This window comes from Anas platyrhynchos, chromosome 3 (genome assembly GCF_047663525.1).
Source record: "Anas platyrhynchos isolate ZD024472 breed Pekin duck chromosome 3, IASCAAS_PekinDuck_T2T, whole genome shotgun sequence".
NCBI lineage: Eukaryota > Metazoa > Chordata > Aves > Anseriformes > Anatidae > Anas > Anas platyrhynchos.
Genome location: NC_092589.1, coordinates 58,512,586 through 58,537,309, shown reverse-complemented (window position 1 = coordinate 58,537,309; position 24,724 = coordinate 58,512,586). Strand labels below are relative to the sequence as shown.

Sequence of the window (24,724 nt, the reverse complement as noted above, 5' to 3'; positions counted from 1 at the left end):
GCCTAGCAAAGCTCCAGACAGATTAAATAATTCTCTCACATTGTGCTACAGGAATTTGAGAAGAGACATATACAATTTAGATTACTTAATCAAAACCAGCTTTGAATATTAGCCTTAGGAAATAATGAAGCAAAATTATGTTCTGATTTCCTGACAAGAAGGAGTTACAGTCTACCTGGGAGTACCTTTCCCACACAATTAAAAAGAACAGGTTGCACCTTGCAGTTCTGCCAGAAGGCACAGTCACACTGTCCATAACACACATAACAATTTAAGGTGCTGAGTGAAAGGAATATCAATCAAACATAAACATCAAATCTACTGTAAATTAGATTTTTTTTTTTTTTTGGTAGGGTATCTATCTGTATCATCTGGGAATGTCTATATCAGATAAATGCCTCTAGGAAATTAATTAAATAAATAAATAAATAAATAAAGCCACAGTGGATTTAAAAGTCCTATGAAATGTTATATTGTGCAGAGATTGCCAAATAAAATGACAGGCAGAGAACCAGAAAAATAAAATTCAGAAATAAAAGGGAAACTTAATCACTGTCAATGGCAACCATTGAAAATTGATAAAGGAAGGCTTCAAGCTTTTGTGTTTTGTGGGTGCAAAATATCTGGAGCTAAAAATGTATTCAAGACTGACCAGAATAGGGGAACTGAAAACTCTGGCTGACATCCAGGAATTAATGCAGTAAAGACAAGTCCTGAGAACATGTTAGCTCATGCAGAGTTAAGGCATAGAGGGAGAGAAGAGGAGAAATGGAGATATCGGGAGGATGAAACAACATCACACAGTTATGGATGGCAGTTTCCTTAACTATTCCAGATAGAGTTACAAGATTTTGTCAATCTGCATCTTCGTGTAAAGTCTCGCATGGATCCACTGTAGTTATTGAGATACTGCAGTCAGGTAGGGCAAGCAGTATGGAGCTTGTCTACAATAGGCACAATTTTGGCTACAGCTGTTACATACTACAGGTTTTGCCAGCTCAAACCATGTGTAGGTTATAACAATATACTTCTTGTTGTTTTAAAAATAGCAGTTGGATGATGACTATCCTTAAAGTTATGGGATCTAGTGAAGAAATTTTGAACTTCAGCTCATTCCACGGATTTACAGATGGAAGTAACAGCAAGTGCACTATTAAGGACAAAAGGAAATGTAAGCTACTACACTTCAGCTTTTGAATTTATAAGGTTTTTGAAACCAAGTTTTGAAACCAATCAAAACTTCTGGTGTCATTTCTACTATTCAATTTAAAGTTGCTGCAGAAGTGCAGGTTAAAACGTTGCAACAGAAGATCTGTGATGGAGCAGTTCTGTCCAATTTGAAAGGAAGAGCTAAAATCACCTTTGCCTCATGAACTAGCCACAAAAAAAAAAAAAACAAACAAACAAACAAAAAAAAAAACTTCCAGAAAGTGCCTTTGTCTGCCACTACAGACTCCTCTTGTAAGAAGAACATTTTAAGTGTCTCCTTAACCTTTCATGTGGGATGGAGAATGATAGTACACAGCTGTGTAAGGGGAGAATCAACTCCTACCCCATCATCTATTTGAACAAGATTTCGTGTAGTCATGTTACAGTTTAGAAACGTTCATATAGATGCCCTTACCTGACTTGTGGCAGCAACAAACTTCAGTCATTGTGTCTATTTTACTACTTGTCATGACCTGTGAGGTGATTTTCGGAATACTAACAAAGAACAGCTTTCCCTAACCACAAAATGGTATGCATTGTTCATGGCACTGGGAAATGATTCTCCAAAATAATAATGATAATATTGATGATGATGATGATGATGATGATGATGATGATGATGATGATAATAATAATAATAATAATAATAATAATAATAATAATAATAATAATAATAATAATAATGTAAATCTTTATTATAGGCAACCCAGCTAGAATTTTCAGAAGTGCATTGGTTATTTATACACAAGGGTCTTCAGGAAAATAAATGCCTTTTAAAGGTGAGATTTATAACTGTATTTACATTTTGTTTAGACTGGTAAACACCTTGTGCAAGAGGACTGAGCATCAAATGCTGGCTGTTTATGTTTCATTTGGGCATTATTTCATATTAGAGCTTGTCTGGTCCCATGGGCTGGATGATCATTAACGGTCAGAGAATGTAGGTGTGTATCTGCAGGCCATCCTTTAATTTGGTTTTGCCTGGATGTGATCTGGTTTCTACATAATGAGACCACTCTGAGATGTAAACTGAAAACCAGAAATAAATGATGACCGGGAAATTTGCTTTAAAGGAGTTTCTCTTGTTTCAGCTCAAACACAGACATGCATGTGAGTACCTAACTTCCTGGTTATAACTGTCCTAAATTAGACTTGGTCCTCAGGCCAATTAATTTCAGAACAATCTTATTATTGCTTTTTAATTTTAATATTGGTTTAAGTTTATAGTAGTTGTAGGAAGCCTTGCCACAGACCCTTTGAAAAAGCCACTCTGAACTTTACGTTTCTGAATGTTCCATTCCATTTAGTGTCCTTCTTAGCTGTGTGGTGATATCAGAATGATCTGTAGCTCGTAGCAAATATAAAGCACGTAATTACTCTAAGCCAAGGTTGTTGTAGAATTGACAAATTAGAGAAATGAGGATTCAGACAATGAGTTCTGCATGTCACACACAACATTTTTCTTCTGAGTTGTTATTCTTGACAAGAATGAAATTTTAGCAGATAAACTTATGACCACTACGGAAAACGGTAAACAAATACCCCAAAAAGTAAATTCTCATCTTTATATCTGCCAAAATGAATAAACAAGGCAGATTTAAATGAAGCACAGACCTGGCACTTGATGCTTTAATATTTTTTATCTGAAACTAGAATCTATGCCTTCAAATGGCTCCTTAATTCGCCCAAAAATGCCTAAAAGTCTTCAATGAGAAATGCTTGTATAAACAGCACAGCTAAAATCATGCAACACTCTATTAGGGTAAGACATAAGCCTGGATGAATATTTGCTTAAAAATACATATTTTTAAGATCATAAAATCTATACTTTTCCAAGCATTTAATAAGCTATACTAATATTCACACCATTATTTTTTTTTTCTTATATGTTAATTCTATACTGTCATCTCCTTTAACATACAAAATGGAGCCAGTCAGCTTTGTCTTCTCTTCACATCTGTCTAAAAGTAAAACAAAATGTGAAACAACCTTGTATTGGACAGACTTCAGTAGATCCTCTGTTTAGACCATCTAAGCATATGCAAGCCAAAATTGAGCTACTAGCCACAAACAAAAAGTTCAGATTTGTTCCACAGTCAAAGATCACACCTATTAAATCATAATGACATTTCTTGTTTCAAGTTGTGCCCATTCAGTTGTGTCACACTAGTCACTGTGTTCCTGGTATTACTTTTCAGGGAAGTCATCTGAACAGCAGAAGAGTTGTGCGAGTAACTGGCAGATCTCTCTTGCTGAGATTTCTTCCTGCAGCGAAGCTGGTTGTTGAAATGTCTTCTAAAACTCTCACTGAGAAAATACAGTGCAAATGGGTTGACACAAGAGTTGCAGAAGCTTAGTACTCGGGCGACTAAGGTAACAACCATATGACCTATTGATGAATCAATCTCATTGTAATTAAAAGACCGGTACATGTATAACACATGGTTAGGAAACCAACAGATAGCAAAGAAGCCAACAAAAACTAGAACTATTTTTGCCAGACGTTTCCGAGTTTCCATCTAAAAAGATGAAGAGAACCCAAATGAACAACAAGGAATAGAACTACTATTGCATATAACAGACAATTAAAACATGTAGCATTTTGCTTTATATTAACTTTAACAATTATCATAAGTAAAAATACTTCCTTCCAGGGCTCAGTTATTTTTCTATATTATTTACTTTCCTTCCCCATTTTCAGTTTATTTACAGAGAAATATCCTAGATGTCTGCAGTTACAGAAGTTTGGTTTTACTATGTGATATACTCAACAAGAGCAATTCATGACCCCAGTATGCATTGGTGTATAGCCTGAAAGCACGCACCGAAGGGTGCCATAAAATATAACATTTTCTGATGAGATGTCAGTACTTGGCTTGAAACTTAGCTTTAATTAGAAAGCTATTTAGAAACTGTTGGTTTTGAAATGTAGAGACATTGCAAGTCTGACACCTAGGGTTTTAGCTATAAGGTGCATCCCACTATTTTGCTTGAAATGACTCAGCTTGCACCTGTCTCCTAGGGAAATGAGTAAAATTTTGCATCATACACACTGAAGCATCTTAATTCCAGGGTAAGTTGAAAAGCTTGACCAATCTTCAATAATGACTTGAAAGAAATGTACCTTAATTGCAATGCTAAAGTGTAATTGGATTACAATGTAAATAGAGCGGTTGAAGAGCTGAAAGGAAATGAGATACACAGTGGTTCCAAAACTAAAAGAGAGAAATGGGCCAGGTAGAAGGTACAAAAGGGAAGCAGGACCTTTCTATATATTCCTCTAAAATATTTACTATGTATGTCAGGTACCAAACTTTCCCAGAAAGGAAATTTTTCTGACTTTCCTCAATTTTCTGTCAAATGTGACCTGAACAATATCAAGTGATTTTTTTAATAGGTTTTCAAAATCTGTGAAATAAATCTGTAAGTACAGTTTTCTCTGCTCCACATTAAAAAAAAAAAAAAAAAAAAAAAAAAGTAAAGAGTTCTCAAAGGATGGAAAAACGCTAACATTTCAATTCTGTAGGATTTGCACTGTATATCAGATGGCAACAGCAGACTAAAAGCTATAGAGGTATTTTGTGAATATTAAACTTTTGTGCTATTGCCTAAAGAAACTTGAGTTGAAAACGATAGTCTGAATTTACGTTTTCTTGCTGAGAGATGTGGAAGTACACTGGAATTTTCTACTCTCCTGAGTCTCATAGATTAAATAAATACATAAATAAATAAACCTAAGTTGAATGATAAAAAAAAATTGAAAATACGTTTCAGAATGTGAGTTCAGAAAGGTGATATAAATTAAATATTTTTTCTAACCTGAGGGTTCAGCCAAAATTCTCTCTATATCTCACAGGAAAATAAAATAGTACATGAAGTGCTAATATGCTTGCATTTTGACAAGAAGCAGGCTAGAGTAGAAATGAACTGTTGAACAAAAAGGGCATGAGGGAATGCAGTTTTTCTTTTTCAAGGAATGTGTATGTTCTATATATGCAAAGAAGTCTCAGTGAGTAAAAAGGTGTTTTCTACAATATTGTCAGAGAAAACTCTTCCAAATTGTTTTAATGGACATAAGTATTTTTCTCTTTCAATACCAATGTGTTTGTAAACTGTTTGAGGTACTTTACTGCAAAAGCTGTGCTTCATATACAAATGTTCCTGTTAATGAACAGCCTGTTGAGATCTTACTGCCTGATACTCATTACAGGGAAGCTGGCTGTTAAAATGCTCTGTCTCAAAGGTGTACAGAATCTATACTGAAAGTTCTGTAGCAAATATAATAGAAAGGCTATTAAGAAAAGTTCAGTTGTTAGCTCAGGATTGTATCTAGGAAAAATCTACTCAGAAAGATAAAAAATAATCATTTCATGCTCTGTGTTGATATTTTCAGCACTCCTTGGTCTGGGAAGAACCTCAGAGACCCTAAGAAAATATTTACCTTCCTATGTCATTTTTTTTAAATTTCCAAGTACAAATAAAAGATGAATTCAGTAAGAACACAAGCAACAGTTACACTAGCAGCGCAAGCAGCACATACATATACATACACCAATCCTATTTCTTTTTAGGAATATGCTTTGATGGCATTGATTTTATGTTTTTCTTCATATTCATTTACATACTGGTCCTAATATTAATTAATTGTGAAAACAAGGAGATTTCTCAGATAATCCTGAGCTTAGCTCATACATGTGGAGACTGAATTAATCCTCTGCAAAAACCAACAATTTGGATGTTTAAGTTTTTGTGCTTTTTATAAGTGTACACAACAGATAAATCTTTCATTGGAAAGTAAATAGCAAACTGCTTACCTGTCTTTTGGAATGCTCGCTGTATTCTCCAGGGATGTTGTGGGCACTTTTTATTAAACTCTTTGCAATATGACAATAGTAGATACTAATAATGGTCAGAGGGATAAGAAAATAAACTAGGAAAATCAGCACAGAATGGATCTTCGGGTGCATGTCATCCTTCATGGGGTATGGTATGCATGCTTTGAAAGTGGCATTATCTGTGTTATTGATATGGGCCAGCTCAGAGAACACTGCTTCAGGAACTGCCAGGAGCATGGAGATTATCCAGATAGTAATGGCTTTAACACAGGTCCATAGCACTGCACTGGAGGTCTGGATGTCCATGGGATTTACAATTGCTTTGTACCTGAAAGTGATCAAAATGCAGATGCAAATTAATAGGTATATTTTTGTATGATGCATAAGGCCACTTCATACCTTTGGTTAAAAAAAAGGTCATTTTTTGTTCCTCTTTGAAACATCAAGGGGTGTGTAATCTTTAACAAATTTACATTTTCTAAATCTCTAAGCTTCCAGTTCATATATACCCATTAGAAGTGCCAAATGAAGCCTTGGTTGCAATCTGTGGCTGTAGGAGCCCATTCTGTGCCAGCCTTGTGAAAACACAAAAGCAGGCACCACTCCATTTTTCCTTTCCTGTGACTGTCCCAGTAAATCCCCAAATGCACAGCCTACCTCCATACTTACATCTGAGTCTCCTACCAGCACATTCGTGACAGGGTTTGTTTTCTTCATCAGCTCCTCCAGCCCAGGACTCCTGCCCTCCTCATTTCCACTCACAATATCAGTGCCACTCCACTAGCCCCCTCTTTGTTTTTTCACCTCAGGACCTTTGTATACGTGGATATACTGTCCTGACTGCAACACTCAGAATATAAGCCTCTTCAGGCAGGAATGACTCCCAGAAGCCTGGGCAGAAGTATTAAACTCTTAAATAAAGTAAACATTTTCACATAAACAGTTGGAAACTGCTGCCTCCACATTTTGGGAAACTGTCCCATAATATATGATTACACATAAACTTTGGGAGTATTGATAATTTCATGACCATTACAATGAAAACAGGAAACATTGCAGAGGAAGGAAATATCACACTACAGTAAAGCAAAATAATAGAAGTAGATACATGTTAGGAATTCTTCTATAAAAAAAAAAAAAAAAATGTTGCAGAAGTTGACACAGAGGGATACTTTCCACAAGAAAAGGTCTGTTTTAAAAGGCTAGATGTATTTTGAGAGAAATGTTTCAAAACTAACTTAATGTTTTGCTTATTTTTTTTAATTCTGATTTTGAAAATTATTTATTTTCAAAAAGTAAATTAATGTTTTTGCTTCTATTAAAAACTGAACATTTAATAAAACATTTCATTTTAATTGAAAAGTTGTGGAAAATTAGAAGTTTAGAAAATTAGAAAAAAAAATTAAAAATGGAAAATTAAACTCAGGAAATGGTTTCTGTTAATGCCGTAAATGCTGTTTAGCATTTCTTCTAATACACAGTGAGAAACTCCCTGGACACAAAGGTGTAAAGAAATCCTTTATACTGTCATAGCAAGGATAGAAACTTCTGCACAAAGCACAGTCTCCCCAGCATAAACTGTGACCTTGTTAGTCAATAATTTGCTTCCTATTGCTGTCTGCCTTGATTTCATTACATGAAGACAGACCTTCTATTTCATTTCATTCAACTTAGGTGACGTCAAGTCCTGCTCATTTCTTTTAAACTTTATATTGATGGAGAAGAGCTGGTTTGGGAATTTAGAGGGGAAGGGCATTGGATTAAATATATATATACGTGTATACTGTTTTGTACTAGAATATTTTTCTCTCTTTTTGCAATGCAGTGATTCATAGAATCAGAGAATCATTGAATATCCTGAGTTGGAAAGGACCTACAAGGATCATCAAGTCTAGCTCCACACACAACTGCCCAAAAATCAGACATATCTGAGAGCATTGTCCAACACTTCTTGAACTCTAGTTCAGGCTCGGTACAATGACCACTTCCCTGGGGATCCCGTTCCAGTGCTCAACCACCCTCTCAGTGAAGAACCTTTTCCTAACACCCAGTCCGTCCCTCCCCTGTCACAGCTCCATGCCATTCCCTTGAGTCCTGTCACTGTCACCAGAGAGCAGAGATCACTGTCTGCCTCTCCATTCTCCTCATACAGAAACTGTAGGCCACCGTGAGGCCTCCCCTCAGCCTCCTCTTCTCTCAGCTGCACAAACCAAGTGACCAGCCATTTCATGCTATTTTGACCACTTTGTGCTCTTTTGTCCTATCACTCAAGATAGTGACCTTGTCACAATTTATTGTTTAAGCAATATTTTGTCTGGTTAGTATCTAAATGGGAGACTTTTCAGAAGCCTTTATAATACCAAAAAAGGTGGCATATGTCTGTGCTTTCATAGATACTGCTGTTTCAGCAAATATAAAAAAAAAAAAAAAAAAGTAAAATAAATAAATAAAAACAGTTCAGTCCAAAAAATTTCAAACTTGTACTTTAGCTGACTAGCCAACTGCAAGACAGCACTCTTCTTCTAAGGTCTTGGTAGTCTGTGTCAATGGGAATAAAAAGACACTAAGCACTTTACAAAATCTACCATGTTGTTTATATCTCTGAAAAGATGTAGAGTAGAGACAGGCAACAGATGAAATCAAATATAAACTGGGTGAACTTAGAAGTGTTCCCAGAATGAATACCAAGCCTCTTTCTTTGTATAAAAACAACATAAGGCTAAAGCTTATCACCTACTGTTGAAATTAGAAAGTGTGTATTTTCTATAACTGATAAAACCAAGCAAGCCAGAGTAAGGACCAAATTATTTAGTCAGGTTAGTAAGCAAAATCCATCTTTTCCTTTACTTTACTGATGAAAAAATAAAATTATAGGTTGTCATGAGGATCAGGAAATAATTATAAGTATGCATTTGGTTTTAATTAAATGCTTTCATGTAAATTCTGTCTTTCTACATCCTCTGTTATTATTGCTGCTGACAAAGGCATCCCAATTCAGGAAACATTTTTATAGTGAGTTTCCTTTCTTTGGAGCTATGGTTTCTGCCAATGGACACCAGCAAAAATTTGCCCATTCTGCAAATACTATTTTTATTTGTATAGTGTTTTTTCACTCCAAAGCAATCTCTTCCCATACACACCCAAAAAAAAAAAAAAAAAATTATGAATCATGAAAGAAAGAATATCTTCTTCCTACAGAGTTATAACTTGTTGCTACCTTATAAACTGTAAGTATAGGTTATCTATTCCTCTCTATCTGTATATTCAAAGACCTTCATAAATGTATGTCTCAGTTCCCAGTTAGCATGTAAAGCTAACTGGGAAAAGCACTTGTCTGTACTGAGTCCATAATGCTATTCCCCTCTCATAAGAAGTTGCTTCATGGTTCATCCTAAGCCATCTCTCCATTACACTGTGACCTCTTTCTGTAGAGTGCTTTGCTCTGATGCCCTTCAAAAACACATTAATAATAATAATTAATTAATAAATTAATAACAGACAATACTTAAGAAGCCACTGGACTATAATTACAACTTACCATAATAACCTGGGTTATTTCTTTGTCCTCCCGTTTATGTATCTTTTTTTCTCTTACTTAAAAAAAAAATAAAAATAAAAAATAAAAAAACTTTTTGGTCAGCGACTTTCTTCTTCTTGTTCATAAAACCATGAGAACAAATGTAGAAGGTAATATATTATCAATCAGATAATATAAGTAAATCTGAATACAAAACAACATCTATTTCTCTTCCTCCTAATTGTTTTCAACTCTTTACCAAGCAACAGTTTCTAACTGGCTGAAGATAAAGTAGAAAGGGAATATATTCCTTCAAAAACTGCCATTTTCAAATGTTTGGTTCAACGATTGCAGCCACCTTCTACGTAAGGGTCTGTCTCCTCTCCTAGCGGTGCACTCATGCCTTGCTTGTGCCCTAGGCTGCTCTGAGTACTCTCATATACAAAGATATATAGTAGATCTTGTTATGGAGCTGGTTTACATGCTTCACTTCCATTTCTTAACTGCTGGATTAGATTGTTTATTCATAAAGCCCTCAAGCATACTAACCTCAAGCTTTCCAATGTTCTTCAGTCATCTGGAGTATCCTGTTTCAACACAGAAAAACAAACTGAAAATATCACTCTCTCTGTCTGTGATGTTTCTTTTCATTCTTGTTTCCCAGCTATGTCTGCTTCATGTAGCACCAGCCTAAGGAAATATTTGTCACAAAAATGCAATGCCAAAATTTTCCTAGTATTTCTGTCATTGACACAATTGGCATGTGTAGGTCTTGAATTCATACCACTAAAGACTGAGGGAGTAACTGAATACACAAGTAGAACCTTAAAACCATCTTATCTAATTGTACAAGAAAACAATTGCAATACTCACCAAGAACAGTGATTTTCATATTAATCTCTAAGAAATGTCTTTTTAAGTTTCACATTCTGCAGAGTCCATCAGTCTGACAGAATGAAAACCCCCAGTTCTTCAGTTTTCCATAAACCTCAGCCTTCAAGTTATGTCCAGTAGTTGTCCACTCCACTAAAGTAGAATGAAGTTTTGCATGGGGTCAAATCCCTTTCCCTAGTATTGGCAGTTCTGTTGACAAAATAGTTGATCTTTAAAGAGCAGAACAATATAACTAGTTGAGAAAAAGATGGAACCATTTGGTGTCCAGTGTTGTGGGAACATCTTTGATAACATACAAGAAGTCTGAGATTATCGAGTATTCTGTTTTATTCTTTTTACATTTTTGCAATTTAAAGTACATATATATGTATATATAATTAGTGCTAACATTTTTGTTCTTTGTTTATCTCTTAAGTGCAGAGAATTGCATTCACCAGGAATAAGGTCTGATAGCTTAGTATAATAAACAGTGCTTGAAGTGAAGACTAGCAGACCATATATAAACACAATTCAAATGAATCTCAATGGCATGTGCTCTGTATCTCTCAGGGGTAAATTCCTAAGATTTTTTGAAGGGGAAAGATTTTTCCACTCTATAGAAATGCACTCTTTTGAAACAAAAACTGTCAGTAATACTTCAACAAAAAGTCTTATTTAGCCTTTTGAATGATGATTTAGAAAATAATGAAAACAGAAGATTCTCAGGATGTTGGAGGGTTTTTTGTTTGTTTCTGTTTTTGTTTTTCCACATGAAATATGACTTGCCCTGTCAAATCAGCATTTCAGATGAGAGTGTTGATTTTTGTCTGTTTTATCTTTATTTTTAATTTTCCCATCTCTTGCTATTTCTTTCTCTTGCTACTCCCCTCACATTAGGTAGCTATATTTATTATGACCTAGTACAAATCCTGCAATGATAGCTCATTGCCTGCAATCTGGCTTTTTACTTCTACTTGTGTAAGTCCATTTACTTGTAACTGCACTAGTTAAAAGCACCATCATTCATTTGTTCAGTTGTCCTCCTGAGGAGAGTAATAGTAAAGTACTTCATTGACTATTATTCAGAAGAGATAGTATATATTAGTATTTCTGATAGATTAATATTTAACTTTGATAATGCCCAGAAAGAGTCACTGATGAAAATATTTTTACACATTTTTAAGATAGACGAATGAAAGGAAGAGGAGAGGATTGAAGGGAAAAAGAAGAGGAGATGGGGGGGGGGGGCAGGGAGGGATGGAAAGAGGCGGGGAGGGGAGGGGAGGGGAGGGGAGGGGAGGGGAGGGGAGGGGAGCCCACACTGTGGGCTGCTCTAACAGTTTGACAAGGTAGTTGACTTCCAGCACTCAGGTTTATGTTTTGGCACTGCTGAATATGTCTGTATGTGTATATATGCCTATATGCATATATGAGCACATGTACATACATGCACAACAAAAAATATATATTTTCCAGTGCTGGATCCCAAGAAAACCACCCAAAAAAAATCACTCAATGGCTGGTCTACCCTCTTCCACTCTGTCCCTCCTTTCTTGAATTTTAAATTATGCAAGTAGCTGTTATTTCCCCTGCTGTGCATGCACAGAGCTCCCCTGACTCTGATCTACTTAGTTTGCATCTAAACTTTATTGGGATCCTGAAACTAAGCCCAGCGAAGCTGAGGAACCTGAGCTCAAAGTAGGGTTTAAATAATGCCTGGAGCCCACAAAAGGCATCAGATTTCATAAAACAGCTGTGACTGTGACAGAGGCAACTCTGGTACCTGCCTCTCCAAGAAGAAAATGGAGCACTCATTCAGCCAGCATATCCAAGATTAATTGTCCAGGCCTGCCAGACAGTGGTATAAAAGTAACATTTCATCAATGACAAGAGAACCTTATTCTTACTAGGCTGTGGCATACAAATCCTAGATTTTGCATTTCCCCCTGGGAAGTATGAAACAGCTCAGTATGTATTTTCTCTTGATTTTTGGTGCCTATCTGGAGCCCTTACCTCAGTGTAACACTAATTGGAATTTTGGATTTTGGATTCTGCTTGGGAGGGTTAGGCAGGAGGAGAGGAAGATCAACACCTAATTTAGAGGATAGGCATTGCCAAGTTTAGCCTAGACAAGCTCACATACTGTATGGGTTTGTCCCTTAGTGCTGTTTGGATTTGTCTCCCAGTGCTTTGTTCTCCATTTAGATATTTCTTCTACCTTTCTCTAATTCCATTTCTTAAAAAAAAAAAAAAAAAAAGTCATAGAAAATCACACCTAACTTTCTCTTGTTCTTTCTGAGTTTATATTCTGGACCTTGAAAGATCAAAGGATTTTCAGGAAAGAAACATCTCCTAAATGAGGCTCAGTCCAAATCCTGTTGATATTTGTGCCTTTAGATTGATGAGACAGAGTTGTGCACTTATCTGCATATCAACTATGTTTATTGCATGTCTTGCAGCAATGATATCCATAGATACTTGAATGAAAAAGATCATTTCCTATCTCATAAAAGCATGAGTCCTATCTCATAGAATCATTCATGCTGGAGCAGAAGATCAATAAGAAATGTTCTGCCCAGAAGCAGAAATCCCACATGTAAAATATGCTCAGTGCTAGTTTGCCCTTATAAAATTGTTGTTGTTACAAAACCTATTTCCTTGATTAATTCAGTAATATCTCATGACTATGGCAGATAACAGTTGAGGAGAACATTATATTGTCAGGTGATTTTTAGAAATGATACAAGCCAGGAAGAATTAAATAACTAAATCTATTAATGGATCTGGAACAGATTTAGAGTTTACCATTTGAAAATCTAGACCCAAAATCTCTGATTTCTAAATTCAAAAAACTACAATTTTATAGATTTGTTCGAGTATTATGATCTAGGAGGCTCCAGTCCAGCACTTTAAAGCTTGTTTCCATTTCCATATAATTTGTAACTTCTGTTGTAAACTGGCATTGAAATCAATGTAGATGGCATTAAATATTAAAAATCATGGGGGAAAAAAAGTTAAAATAGAAATCTCTAAATTACAGTCATACAAACTTTGAGCCAAAGTATCAACATAACACTAAGTTAAAAAAATACTGTGAAAAATAGTTGGGGGAAAAAAAAAATGGGTTAGACATGTAAAGGACAGAAGAGAATCATACAAGATAGAATGATAACATATTAGAATAATGATATTAGAATACGATATGATAACATATTAGAATAATCCACTTCTTTCATATTCATACACACACCATAATACTATTTGTGAGTATGCTTGTGCAAAGCTGGAAATATTTGATTAATACTACACACAGCAAAATTAATTGCACCAAGGTGCATACAGGTTATTTGTCTCTGTTACTTTCTCTAACATCTGACAACTTCTATCAACATAATTACAAAACAAACTTCTCTTTAAGGGACAGAAATTTGCTTCTTGCCTTCCACAACTTTTTGTGAACTTGTAAGAACTTTCTATTTGTGATCATGTTGTCAAGCTGGGCTCAGTCTTGTCATGGACTACTAAATGTTAATAGTGGAGACACTTAATCAGGCTTAGGAATTGTGGTTGCACATGTTGTTTTTTATTAGTACATACTAAAACACACGCAAAATTTAGCACTAGGAATATATAGTCTGGAAGAATGGGCCTACAGCAATAACCTATGTAAGAAATACACCAGGTCTTCTATAATTAAACTATTTAAAACAAGGATTCAATGAAATTGTCCCTTTTGGATAGGACATTCGAGTGATCCATCACTCTGCACATCTATAATAGACAATTATATTTATTACTCATTCTCTAACAAATTTATCTTCACAGAAAACAAGTGAAAGCTTTTCCCTCAGGGTAGAATTGGTAAAGCATATCTGATCTTCCACATTATTTCTCAGCACCTGATAAATGTAGACTTGAGGATTCCAACAGTCCAATTGAGATAAACACATTGCAACAAAGTATATAAGGGAATCATGTTCAGCATGTTGTTGGGAAAGGCAAACAAACAAAATAAATGTATGGAGATCTATGTTCAGCCTTGCTTAGTAAGAATTCAGTTAGATCTGCTTTTCAGTAGCTATTTTACCCATCAGAGGCATAGGCTCTTACTGAACTGATCAAAGAAACAGGAAACGGACAAAATGGTTTTGTAACAGTTCTCCAGGTTTTAGGCTGCAACCTACAAAAGGCTATCGGACACCGGCATTTACATTAATCAAAGCTAGGTTGGCTGCTGTCAGCACAATAAAGGCATTGCACTGATCACAGACTAGGATAAACAACACAGCCATTTCTCACTTTGCCATGTTGAGGACTAATCTGTTTTTGTATGAGTTGAAGAGCACACACAAGACACACACACAGTGAAAATAGTTTAACAGATGCTTCTGTCTGAGAAATTTGAGAATAGGAAAAACATAGTTTGCCTAATGTGGGTAGAAAATGGTATTTTTGAGATACCACTTTCAGCTGTGCAAAGATGAACTTCTCTAACAGCTGATCTGAATTGCCTGGCTTAGACTAACTTATCCTAGAATAGGTAATTCCTGAATCTACTTCAAACATAAAATTTCTCCTGCATTTTTTCCCATCCTCTTTTTCTTTCTGAAATATTTTCCATTGTATTCATTTTATCTGTATGGAATGGTTACAAACAAATTAGAACATTTTGGGGTGGGAAAAGGTAAGAACAGGTTTCACTGTTAACTCGAAAAAAGTGATTGCTCCTGTTTCTGGGTGAAGTTCAACCTAAGGACATCTTATATGCAAGAAGGCAGAGAAGAGCAAATAGACCAATACGTGTAAAAACTGAACTTCCTTTTACAACTGACCATCTATAAAAACTTCTCTTGAACTGTAATGCAGGCAAGTGTGAGACTAATATGATAATTGTCCTGCTAAGGGCAAATATCCCACGCCCCTGCTTGCCTTGTGCAACCACAAAGCTGGGCAATTAGTAACACACTATGTTACTTGGACCACCACTTTCAACATGCTGGCTACTCATCTTCACAAATATTTGTCCTATATGTGAGGTAATGGCAAGGAGAGAAGCTTTCAAAGAGGGTAGGCCCAGCTCTGCCCAATAGGAACCCTCCGGGTTTGTAAACACACAAAGGACATAAAGGTGGTCATAGAGGCAGAGCTCCAGTAATGATAACCACCTTGTTCTGATTGGGACAACACTGTCCCATCACTCATCATCTTCATTCTAAGCAGCCGAGCTGGAAGGTAGAGGGTTTTCTCCTGTACACATCCTTTATCCTGTGTGATGGCATTTAGCTATGGATTAAATACAAGAAAAATTTCTTTCAAAACATAAGGAAAATAAATGTTTACTGTTAGGGTGATCAAAAAGGTATTCCCAGAGAGGTTGTGAAGCCTCCATCCTTGGAGAGATTCAAAACTCAGATGGCCATTGTCCTGAGCACCCTGTACTAGATGACTCTGCTCTGAGAAGGGGTTTGGACTAGGTAATTTCCAGAGGATCCTTCCCACATCACTGGTGCTATGATTTGATACTTTTATATCATGCCATTGTCCATTGGATGCTTGAATTTTATGCAAGGAATTGTTTTACATGACTGCTGCTGCTACATGAGCTTCACACTACCTTCTCCTAATTCATATAGCCTCCCAAGACAGAAGCCACATGAACAGATGGAGTTTCTTTGTATGAAAAGCTGAGAAAAAGTCCAGTCCCAACCCCACGTCTCTCATAAATAAAAGGTTGATAAGGATTGAGGCTGTTCTGATACATTTTGATGCCTACAAAATAAACCAGAGTTTCATGTCTGGAAAGTTTTATTTTGTGAGTCACGTTTGCACATATAAACTAAAAGGTGAGCTGAAAAAAAAGTAAAAGCTTACCCATTCTTTCTTCAACTTATTTTGCCTTGCCTGTTATCACATAATTATAACCATACTGCTACAGTCTACAGTGAAAAACATCTGGACCATCAATTTTGTTTAATATAAGTCATTCATTCAATATTTTAATTTCAAATGTTAGGGTTTCCAGGATTTACACGTACAGATTTCATAGTTCTCCTAGCTCCACATAATTTTGTTTTGTATCTATTATATATAGGTATTTTTTTTTCTCTCTTATACAGATAGACTCTTATAGACTCTTATTCTACTTCTGGATATTTTTTTATTTCTTCTTCTTTAATTATTTAAAGTTGTTTCCAGGATGTCATTTAATGCTACTTTCCTCGTCAAGGTGCTTTAGTCATTGGAGGTTGGCTATTAGAACTCAAAAGGAAATCATATCCACTTTTCTGCTTCACCTATTCCACAACTTGTAATAAGAAATGAGGATTTTAGAGGTCTCCAATCACTATGTTTCAGCTTTAATCAGCACCTGACAAAAGAAGAAACTTTAAATAAGTTCTGAAGAAAAGTAACAAGAAGACAAGGTGTGCAAATTGAGCCAGACCATTTTTTTGTCATCTGTTGCAGTCAGAAGTCAGCACATCGATATTAAACTTGAACAGAATGTTTTTGAATCTCTGTACACTTTTAAAAATGCCAATTGCAATCTTCCAAAATTAAATCAAATAAATAATAATCATCATCATCAAAGAATCAAATACTTCAGCTATTCACATTTATAGCATTTATTTGTAAGCATTTAATTCAGGCACCCTAGTTATATAAGTATGAATTTAAATATTTAAAATACTTTCTTATTAAAATATAGGAAAGGTGTCATACAACTCATAAAATAATTCTGTTACCTGGTTACTCAAGTAAATGTCTCATCAGAGGCCATATTTTTGGGGAAGAATATTAAGATGTTATTTGAATTGCACTAGGGCCTGTTGCTTCACTGTTCAGCTTCACTGTCTTCATTAGAGTGCAGCAGGACTGTATTTGAGTTAACACATTTTAAACCTTCATTAGAAAGAAAATTAAATCTAGAAAAAGTAGCAGAGTTAAATTTAATCCTAGTTCTATAGTTCACATAAAGAATGAGGCATAAATGACAGCAAAAGAGAAAGGGACAATTCTAAAGCTGTTGTAAGGGGCTGCCATTTATTCCTTCAAAATTTGTGCACCCTTAGCTCTGAGAGGCATTTTGGAAACACTTATCTGGTGTTTCACTCCCTTACCCTTGAGTACTTCCCAGGCACAACATTGCAAGATTGTCTTACCCTGAGAAGAGGGTAAGAGCCCCATGAGAAGAGCCCCACAGCCCCAATTTACATTCTGAGCTAACTTTGTGTCCTACCATGGATGTGTTTTGGAAAAACACAGTGAACAAGTTCATGCCATAGATCAAGTCAGGCACAGCTCAGGTCAGGTGAGCTATGACTTCTGTCCTTTTTCAAGCAAGGAGTTGCTGGCACAACTTTTCTTCATGTATGCCATGCTGCAGTCCCTCTGGCTACAATTCTGTCAGCACTTATCCTTAACACACTCATCCAAGACCACACTGAGTCCTAGGACTTCCTCATCAACACTCATAGGCCCAGTCAAAGATTGGTCCATGGCCCATGGAGAAGAAGCATTGGCAAGGGTCCCGTTTTCATTTCCTCAGACCACCACTCCTCTAGTAAGTGCATCCCTGGCCATCATGCACAAGATCTGTAAGTATCTTCAGGGTGTGCTGAGTGCTATTGGGGTTGTTTTGCCCCTTGGTTCTCTTGTGTTGTTGTTTTTCTTTCACATTATTTTTTATTTATTTATTTTGTACTTCAGTCTCCTTCCTTTTTTAATTTTTCATCCACTCTACTTATTATTTTTTCTCTTTCTGTAATCCACCTTTGTTTTTTTGTTGTTGGTTTGGTTGGTTGGTTGTGTTTGTTGTTGTTGTTGTTTTAAATAGGGAATTGTTAAGTTACCTAGAGCTGGTTTGGTTTCTCTGTGATAGAGAAAAATCAATAGGAGCAATGGCCATGAGAGGAAGGGGTGCTGTCCCTGTACATTTCATCTGTGTCAGTGAGAGGGCTCAGCAATACTGCTCCTGCATCACATTCTGCAGCTCCAGGCCTCTGCCAGAGGTGGAGATTGTGCCCACCTCTTATGCCAACACACTGCACCAACAGTTCCAACACTGTACTGTCTCTGCTGCCACCCTCCCGTGCCCCAAAGTGTGGGGCCACAGCAGGGCACTACTGCTCACCACAGCATACAGACATGGAGAGACAGCTTGCACAAACCCAAGGCTGACAAAATGTCTCTTTGGAACCCACAGCTAGTCTTTGGATGGGGACAGACAAACTTGAGCACATTTGTTGTGTGCTATTGACTGTAACCTGAAAGCATGCTTTACGGAAGACTAGGAAGTACTGTTACAAATTTCATATAATGTATGTACACCAAAATAAGTAAATAAGCAGACAAATAAACAAATCTCAGTATCAGGTAATGAAGCTTAAAAACAGAAGGTGTCAAACTAAAAGCACTAGTGATGTGCTATTGACTAGAGGCTTCTGTGGCAAAAAGCCATATGAAATTCAGAAAGTTTAGAAAAGAGACGTACTTAATGTATGCTATTTCTTCTTCCTTGTGGCTTCAGTTTGTAGTAAGTGATATATTAAAGTTTATTTCTAATATAGCTCTAACTGCTAAACATATCACATAGATGTAATTTGCTATGCCAAATTTCCACATAAACAGTAAATGCTAAATTCACTGTGGAAACCAAGATATCCTTTGTTATCCTAATACATGCAGGCAAATTATAAAGAACTGTAAATATTTTTAAATCTCTTCCTTTGTGCAATCACTGCCTGCAGTTCTATATATTTCTGTGGTAATACTGAGTAAAAAGTAGGAAACAATCATATATAGAAACCTGCTTGGAATATTAACTGTGAAAGAAACCACTGTGAAGACAATATAGTCTGCTGGATCAAACTTGTACCAGATTATAACAGAGCCTTTTTAGCCATATCACAGCTACCAAATTGCTAAAATCCTATTTTGCCTATCTGGAGACAATATTGTCCCCACCAGGCCTTGCCTCCTCATCAGCTCTTAGCTGCAGAATGCTTCCAGTGTTTCCCATGTGCCAACATAATTGCCTGTACATAATTTCTCCATAACTCAATCTTGTAGAGATGATGCAGCTTAGGATCTGGGCAAATATTAGCATAACAAAAGCCCCTCCACACCAATGCCTAATCTTTTAATACAAGTTTCTGCTGTACTAAAAAAGTAGCACTGAGTCCAATTCAAATTCCATTAAGAGTCAATCCCAGCTTCACTGAGAGATGACCTGGGCCCCCAGGATAAAAGACTGTTTTGTGAAGTCAGTGGCTTCTCTTCCTGACTGAAAAATAAGTGATGATTTTTTGTTTTGTTCTGTTTTTTGTTTTGCTTTCTCAAAAACTGAAAATTTAACTACAAGGGTTAAAGAAACAGTTGCTGAATTCTTTGTATAACCATTTCTGATACTTGCATACAATGTGCACTTCAAATTGCTGGAGGAATGCATTTATTATGAGCTTATATGGTCACTTCACACCATCTATAGCTGTTTGGTAGGATGTGTAATTCTAAATGCATTCAGTGCAAACAGATTAAGCGTTATTACCTCTTGAATTTATTCTGATGATAAAAGAATAACATAAAATTATATGGGGAAAAAATGTTCCAAAACTATAAAAAGTAAATGAATGAATCCTTAACATTAAACCACCAACATTCCTTCTCATTATATTTCACTAGAGATATCTCTTCTGCAAATAAATTCTTTCCATTTCAAGTAATATGCCACATTCATTCTTTTTAAACAGTGAAAATAGAGCAGAAAGGATAATGAAAGGTCTGCTTGTCTCTCTGAGGACAGTTTTTTGACATATTCCTTAACTGAGCTAATCAGGGAGTTACAGGTGTTCACCTTAAAGTATGTTTTGCATGCTCTTGTTCAAGAACAAGAACATTCCTGAACAAGAACAAGAACATTTTCATAAGTTATAAAGTCTTTATACAGAAGCATTTCAGGTCCTAATTCAAATACCAGTGAAATTGATGGCCACTGAAGAGTATTGTTAAGTGGAATCAAATGATTTACTGAACTGTCTGGGAAAAATAAATAAATTACAGTTACAATGAGAAGAAGAGAAGAGAAGAGAAGAGAAGAGAAGAGAAGAGAAGAGAAGAGAAGAGAAGAGAAGAGAAGAGAAGAGAAGAGAAGAGAAGAGAAGAGAAGAGAAGAGAAGAGAAGAGAAGAGAAGAGAAGAGAAGAGAAGAGAAGAGAAGAGAAGAGAAGAGAAGAGAAGAGAAGAGAAGAGAAGAGAAGAGAAGAGAAGAGAAGAGAAGAGAAGAGAAGAGAAGAGAAGAGAAGAGAAGAGAAGAGAAGAGAAGAGAAGAGAAGAGAAGAGAAGAGAAGAGAAGAGAAGAGAAGAGAAGAGAAGAGAAGAGAAGAGAAGAGAAGAGAAGAGAAGAGAAGAGAAGAGAAGAGAAGAGAAGAGAAGAGAAGAGAAGAGAAGAGAAGAGAAGAGAAGAGAAGAGAAGAGAAGAGAAGAGAAGAGAAGAGAAGAGAAGAGAAGAGAAGAGAAGAGAAGAGAAGAGAAGAGAAGAGAAGAGAAGAGAAGAGAAGAGAAGAGAAGAGAAGAGAAGAGAAGAGAAGAGAAGAGAAGAGAAGAGAAGAGAAGAGAAGAGAAGAGAAGAGAAGAGAAGAGAAGAGAAGAGAAGAGAAGAGAAGAGAAGAGAGAAGAGAAGAGAAGAGAAGAGAAGAGAAGAGAAAAGAGAAGAGAAGAGAAGAGAAGAGAAGAGAAGAGAAGAGAAGAGAAGAGAAGAGAAGAGAAGAGAAGAGAAGAGAAGAGAAGAGAAGAGAAGAGAAGAGAAGAGAAGAGAAGAGAAGAGAAGAGAGAAGAGAAGAGAAGAGAAGAGAAGAGAAGAGAAGAGGAAGAGAAGAGAAGAGAAGAGAAGACTAAAAGTTTTGAGGAAACTTTACTATAAGTTTGCAGATATGTCAGTTTACTTCATGCACTAATGTAACACAGATGTTTGGCTTAAAATCCCAAAAAAAAAAAAAAATGGTACTTCCTATGAATAAGGAATTTAACATTTTCATTTCTGTCTGAATAAAAGTGTTTAGATGGGGGGGTAGGATAATTTAATTCAGTTTAAGGTTGCCAATTATGCTGCCAGCTTAGGTCTTTCAGAGCCTGAAGCACAGTTCAACAGCTACCCAGTTTCTATAAATCACTTAAAAATCTGTTTAAATTAATTGTGAGGAAAAGTTTTGGGTCCAGGTCTTTGTTTCTTCCTAAACTGATAATTACTATATATGGATTTGTTCCTTTCTAGTTTTGTTGCCCTCCACCCCTTTTTCTTAAGTTCCAAAGAAGACAAAATGGATCATCTGAATAAAAAGTTTAAGACTGACTATTCCGATAGAACAGTTTGGTGCCTCCAAGTTCCCAGAGGGCTGCACAATTTCTGGCAGTCACCTCAGGTAACCTGGTGTTCTCTTAAGGCTCAAGCACACAAAGACACACACATACTCTCACACACACTTTCCCAGCAAGAAGAAATAAATCTATTGAAAATCACCCTGTGCTTTCCTTGATTTAAGCTGCTGGCTGACCATTGACATACCCCTGTGGCTTGGCATTTAGGACCTAAATCTTTCCTCTAATACACAGGCTGTATTTCAATACACAGGTTCTGGAATGGCTTTGGGTTATCTCAGAGGTACAGACGACAGGACTAAATTCCAGTTCCTGCTTCCAGCATCCTGGAAGTTGGAGCCACAGGCATACCCATGTCCAGAAACACTTTAACTTCAGTTAGTACAAGACATGCCTTCAGTCAGTGAGGGAAGGAGACCCATGGGTGAAACACAGGTTGGATTGGGGGGATTGAAAACCAGGGATAGCTCATCAGAGGGGTGTCTTACCTTTCGTGCCAGCACTGGCTAGCTTTAGCCCAAGACACAGAGGACTGGGAAGGGCAGCCCAGCTTTCCTACCTGTCAGCACTGAGGGCTGTGAGTGTGAAGACAGAGACACCGACAGAGGTGAGCTGGATGGCAGGGATGATCTTGCAGCCCACCTCCCCAAAGAGCCACTCCTCGGAGAAGTAGCGGGAGGCATCCACTGGCACACAGGTCACCAGCAGCAGCAGGTCACCAGCAGCAAGGCTGGATATGAAGATGTTGGGCACGCTCCTCATGGCACTGTTGGAGATGAATATCTTCATGAGGGTGACATTTCCCAGCAAGCCCACAGTGATGATGAGCAGGTAAAGTGAAGGGATCACGCAGCGGACGGTGAACATGGCTGTGCCCTGCCCCGGGGGCAGCAGGACTGCATCTGGCACCAGCTGGGCACTCCCATTCCCCTCAAGGAACATAGCCGTGAGCTCGGACAGCAGCTCTGCCTCCAGCCTTCACCTCCCGGCAGAGTGGAGGTCTCCCGTGTAAATTGCAGTGGGAGTCACTGAGAATCTTCACCTCTCTGCAAGTCAACTAACTTTATTCCCTTTCCCTTCTGCCTTTCTTCCTCCCCGTTTTTCTCTGTCGGCGTTTGTCTGCTCAGAAATGTGAAGGGCACACCATTTGCCAGCAGAGTAGGGAGGGAAGGAAAGGAGAAAAAAAAAAAAAAAAAGAGAGAGAGAAAAAAAAAATGAAAAAAAAAAAAAGGGGGGGGGGGAATAGGGAAAAAATGAAAAGAAAAAAAAAAAAAAAGAGAGAGAGAGAACTACGCCTCTGCCTTTCAGCTCTGTGGACGAGCCCTTCCCCGGGGATGCAGGAGGGCGAGATCTTGAGCCTGGGGGTCAGCAGGAGGCATCACGACAGCAGCCTGCCCTCGCCCCTCCGGACTCCCCGGCCCCCCTGCGAGGTGCTGCCGCCCCCTGAGGCCGCGGCGGAGCCTCCGGAGCTGTCCAGTGGCGCTGGTGCTGCTGTCCCCGCGGTGGCGGCGGGCGGCGGGCGGCTGGCTCCCTAGCCGGGGGCGAGGCGCAGAGCAAGCCCCGCTCCCTATTCCGCCGCCCCGATTTATACCCGGTGCTGGGAGGAGCCTCCCCGCCCTCCCGCCAGCGCTTGTGCCCTCGCCCCAGCCCCGAGACGCCGAGGAGGGCCCTGCGTGGAGGGGAGCCGCGGGGGTCCCCGTCATCGAGCGATGGGGATGTCCCCAGAGGGGCCGAAGGGGACGGTGCTCCCCGCCGCTGACATCCCGGAGAGGCGCCGCATGGGGAAGCCGGAAAGCTGGCCACGGCGTCTGGTGGGAGGTGGGTTCGCCTTCGGGAAACCCGTCTTCCAAGCACGGATCTTCCCAGTTCACGCAGCTGAAACCACAGCACTGTGAAACGCAGGGTACCGAGGAGCAAGGGACTTGGAGATGAAGGGGATTTCTTCCTGTCACCCATATGTGGGTTCTGAACAGCTCCTACTGAAAGACATTAGCTACCTTTAAAGTTTTGGGGTTTACTCTACAAAGCTGTAACACGTATTAGTCTCAGATAGGGACATGGGGAGAGCTGATGAGATAATCTATCACTTTTTATGCAAATTGTATATCTGAATGGAGAATAACATTTTCTTCTATGAAGTGTCTCTTGCTTTTCATTGAGGTAGAATATTTTATTTCCTAGTGCATGTACATATATTGACTTTACAAACAGTTCCATCTATTTCCAGCAGAAGCCATGAATTCAGGTAGCAGTGCAACTATACTGCAAGACAAACAGTTCTACTGCACTCAAGTTTTCAAGATAAAGAGTTAACACAGAGGAATAACAGCATTTGCCAGTTACATTATCCATGGACTGATTTTGCCCTTCCTCTTCTCAGGAAGGAGGATGTATAAGTTTGCAGTGACCTTGCTTGCTCATATTATTGAAATAGTTCTCATGAAGCCCTAGAGGTTTATGACTGGTATATGGAAAAATAAAATGAATGCATGGATGGCTTGCTGAAGTGGGAGAATGAGTTTGAACACTAAAATACCAGAAGTGGTGTACCACATATGTGCAGTTACACATGGCCTGCCTATGATTTATCTTCTGGAAAGTCAGTGCTAGTGCTTGGAAATAATCAGGCTAGAGACTTCACGTTTACTAGGCAGGTAATAGGAATTGTCATGGATCTCCCTCATAAGTGATTCCTGGCACTGACAGTGCTTTCCTCCACACTGTATTTAATTCATTTACACTCCCTCTGAGGCAGCCTTCCAATTTGCTTGGAAATTATCACAATTGCTAGCATCCTCTACTTTGTTGAGTGCACATAGACTTTGCTAGGGACATCAATATTCATGCTTCTGCAAGCAATCTGAACCATTCTTTTTGATTTCCATTGGTTGGATCCAATATTTGTCTTTAACCCTGTA

General features: G+C 37.8%; 1 protein-coding gene across 1 annotated transcript; it reads right to left on the bottom strand.

Annotated features, from left to right (window-relative positions):
- Nucleotides 1–1,920: 1,920 nt before the first annotated feature.
- On the bottom strand, nt 1,921–23,762 carry NMBR (neuromedin B receptor). Its single transcript, XM_072035105.1, has 4 exons — nt 23,218–23,762; nt 22,366–22,782; nt 6,024–6,372; nt 1,921–3,728 (listed from the first exon to the last, which is right to left on the bottom strand). Exons 1-4 carry the CDS (start codon nt 23,760–23,762, stop codon nt 3,327–3,329), a joined length of 1,713 nt encoding a protein of 570 aa, XP_071891206.1. The 3' UTR covers nt 1,921–3,326.
- Nucleotides 23,763–24,724: the final 962 nt, after the last annotated feature.

Bases quoted from the DNA above. Each gene is read 5' to 3' on its own strand.
- NMBR (XM_072035105.1), bottom strand. From the start codon at position 23,762: ATGGGTGACAGGAAGAAATCCCCTTCATCTCCAAGTCCCTTGCTCCTC. The intron at 6,373-22,365 runs GTAGGAAAGCTG...GATCACTTTCAG, and splicing joins ACAGCCCTCAGTGCTGACAG to GTACAAAGCAATTGTAAATC. The intron at 3,729-6,023 runs GTAAGCAGTTTG...TCATCTTTTTAG, and splicing joins GCGAGCATTCCAAAAGACAG to ATGGAAACTCGGAAACGTCT.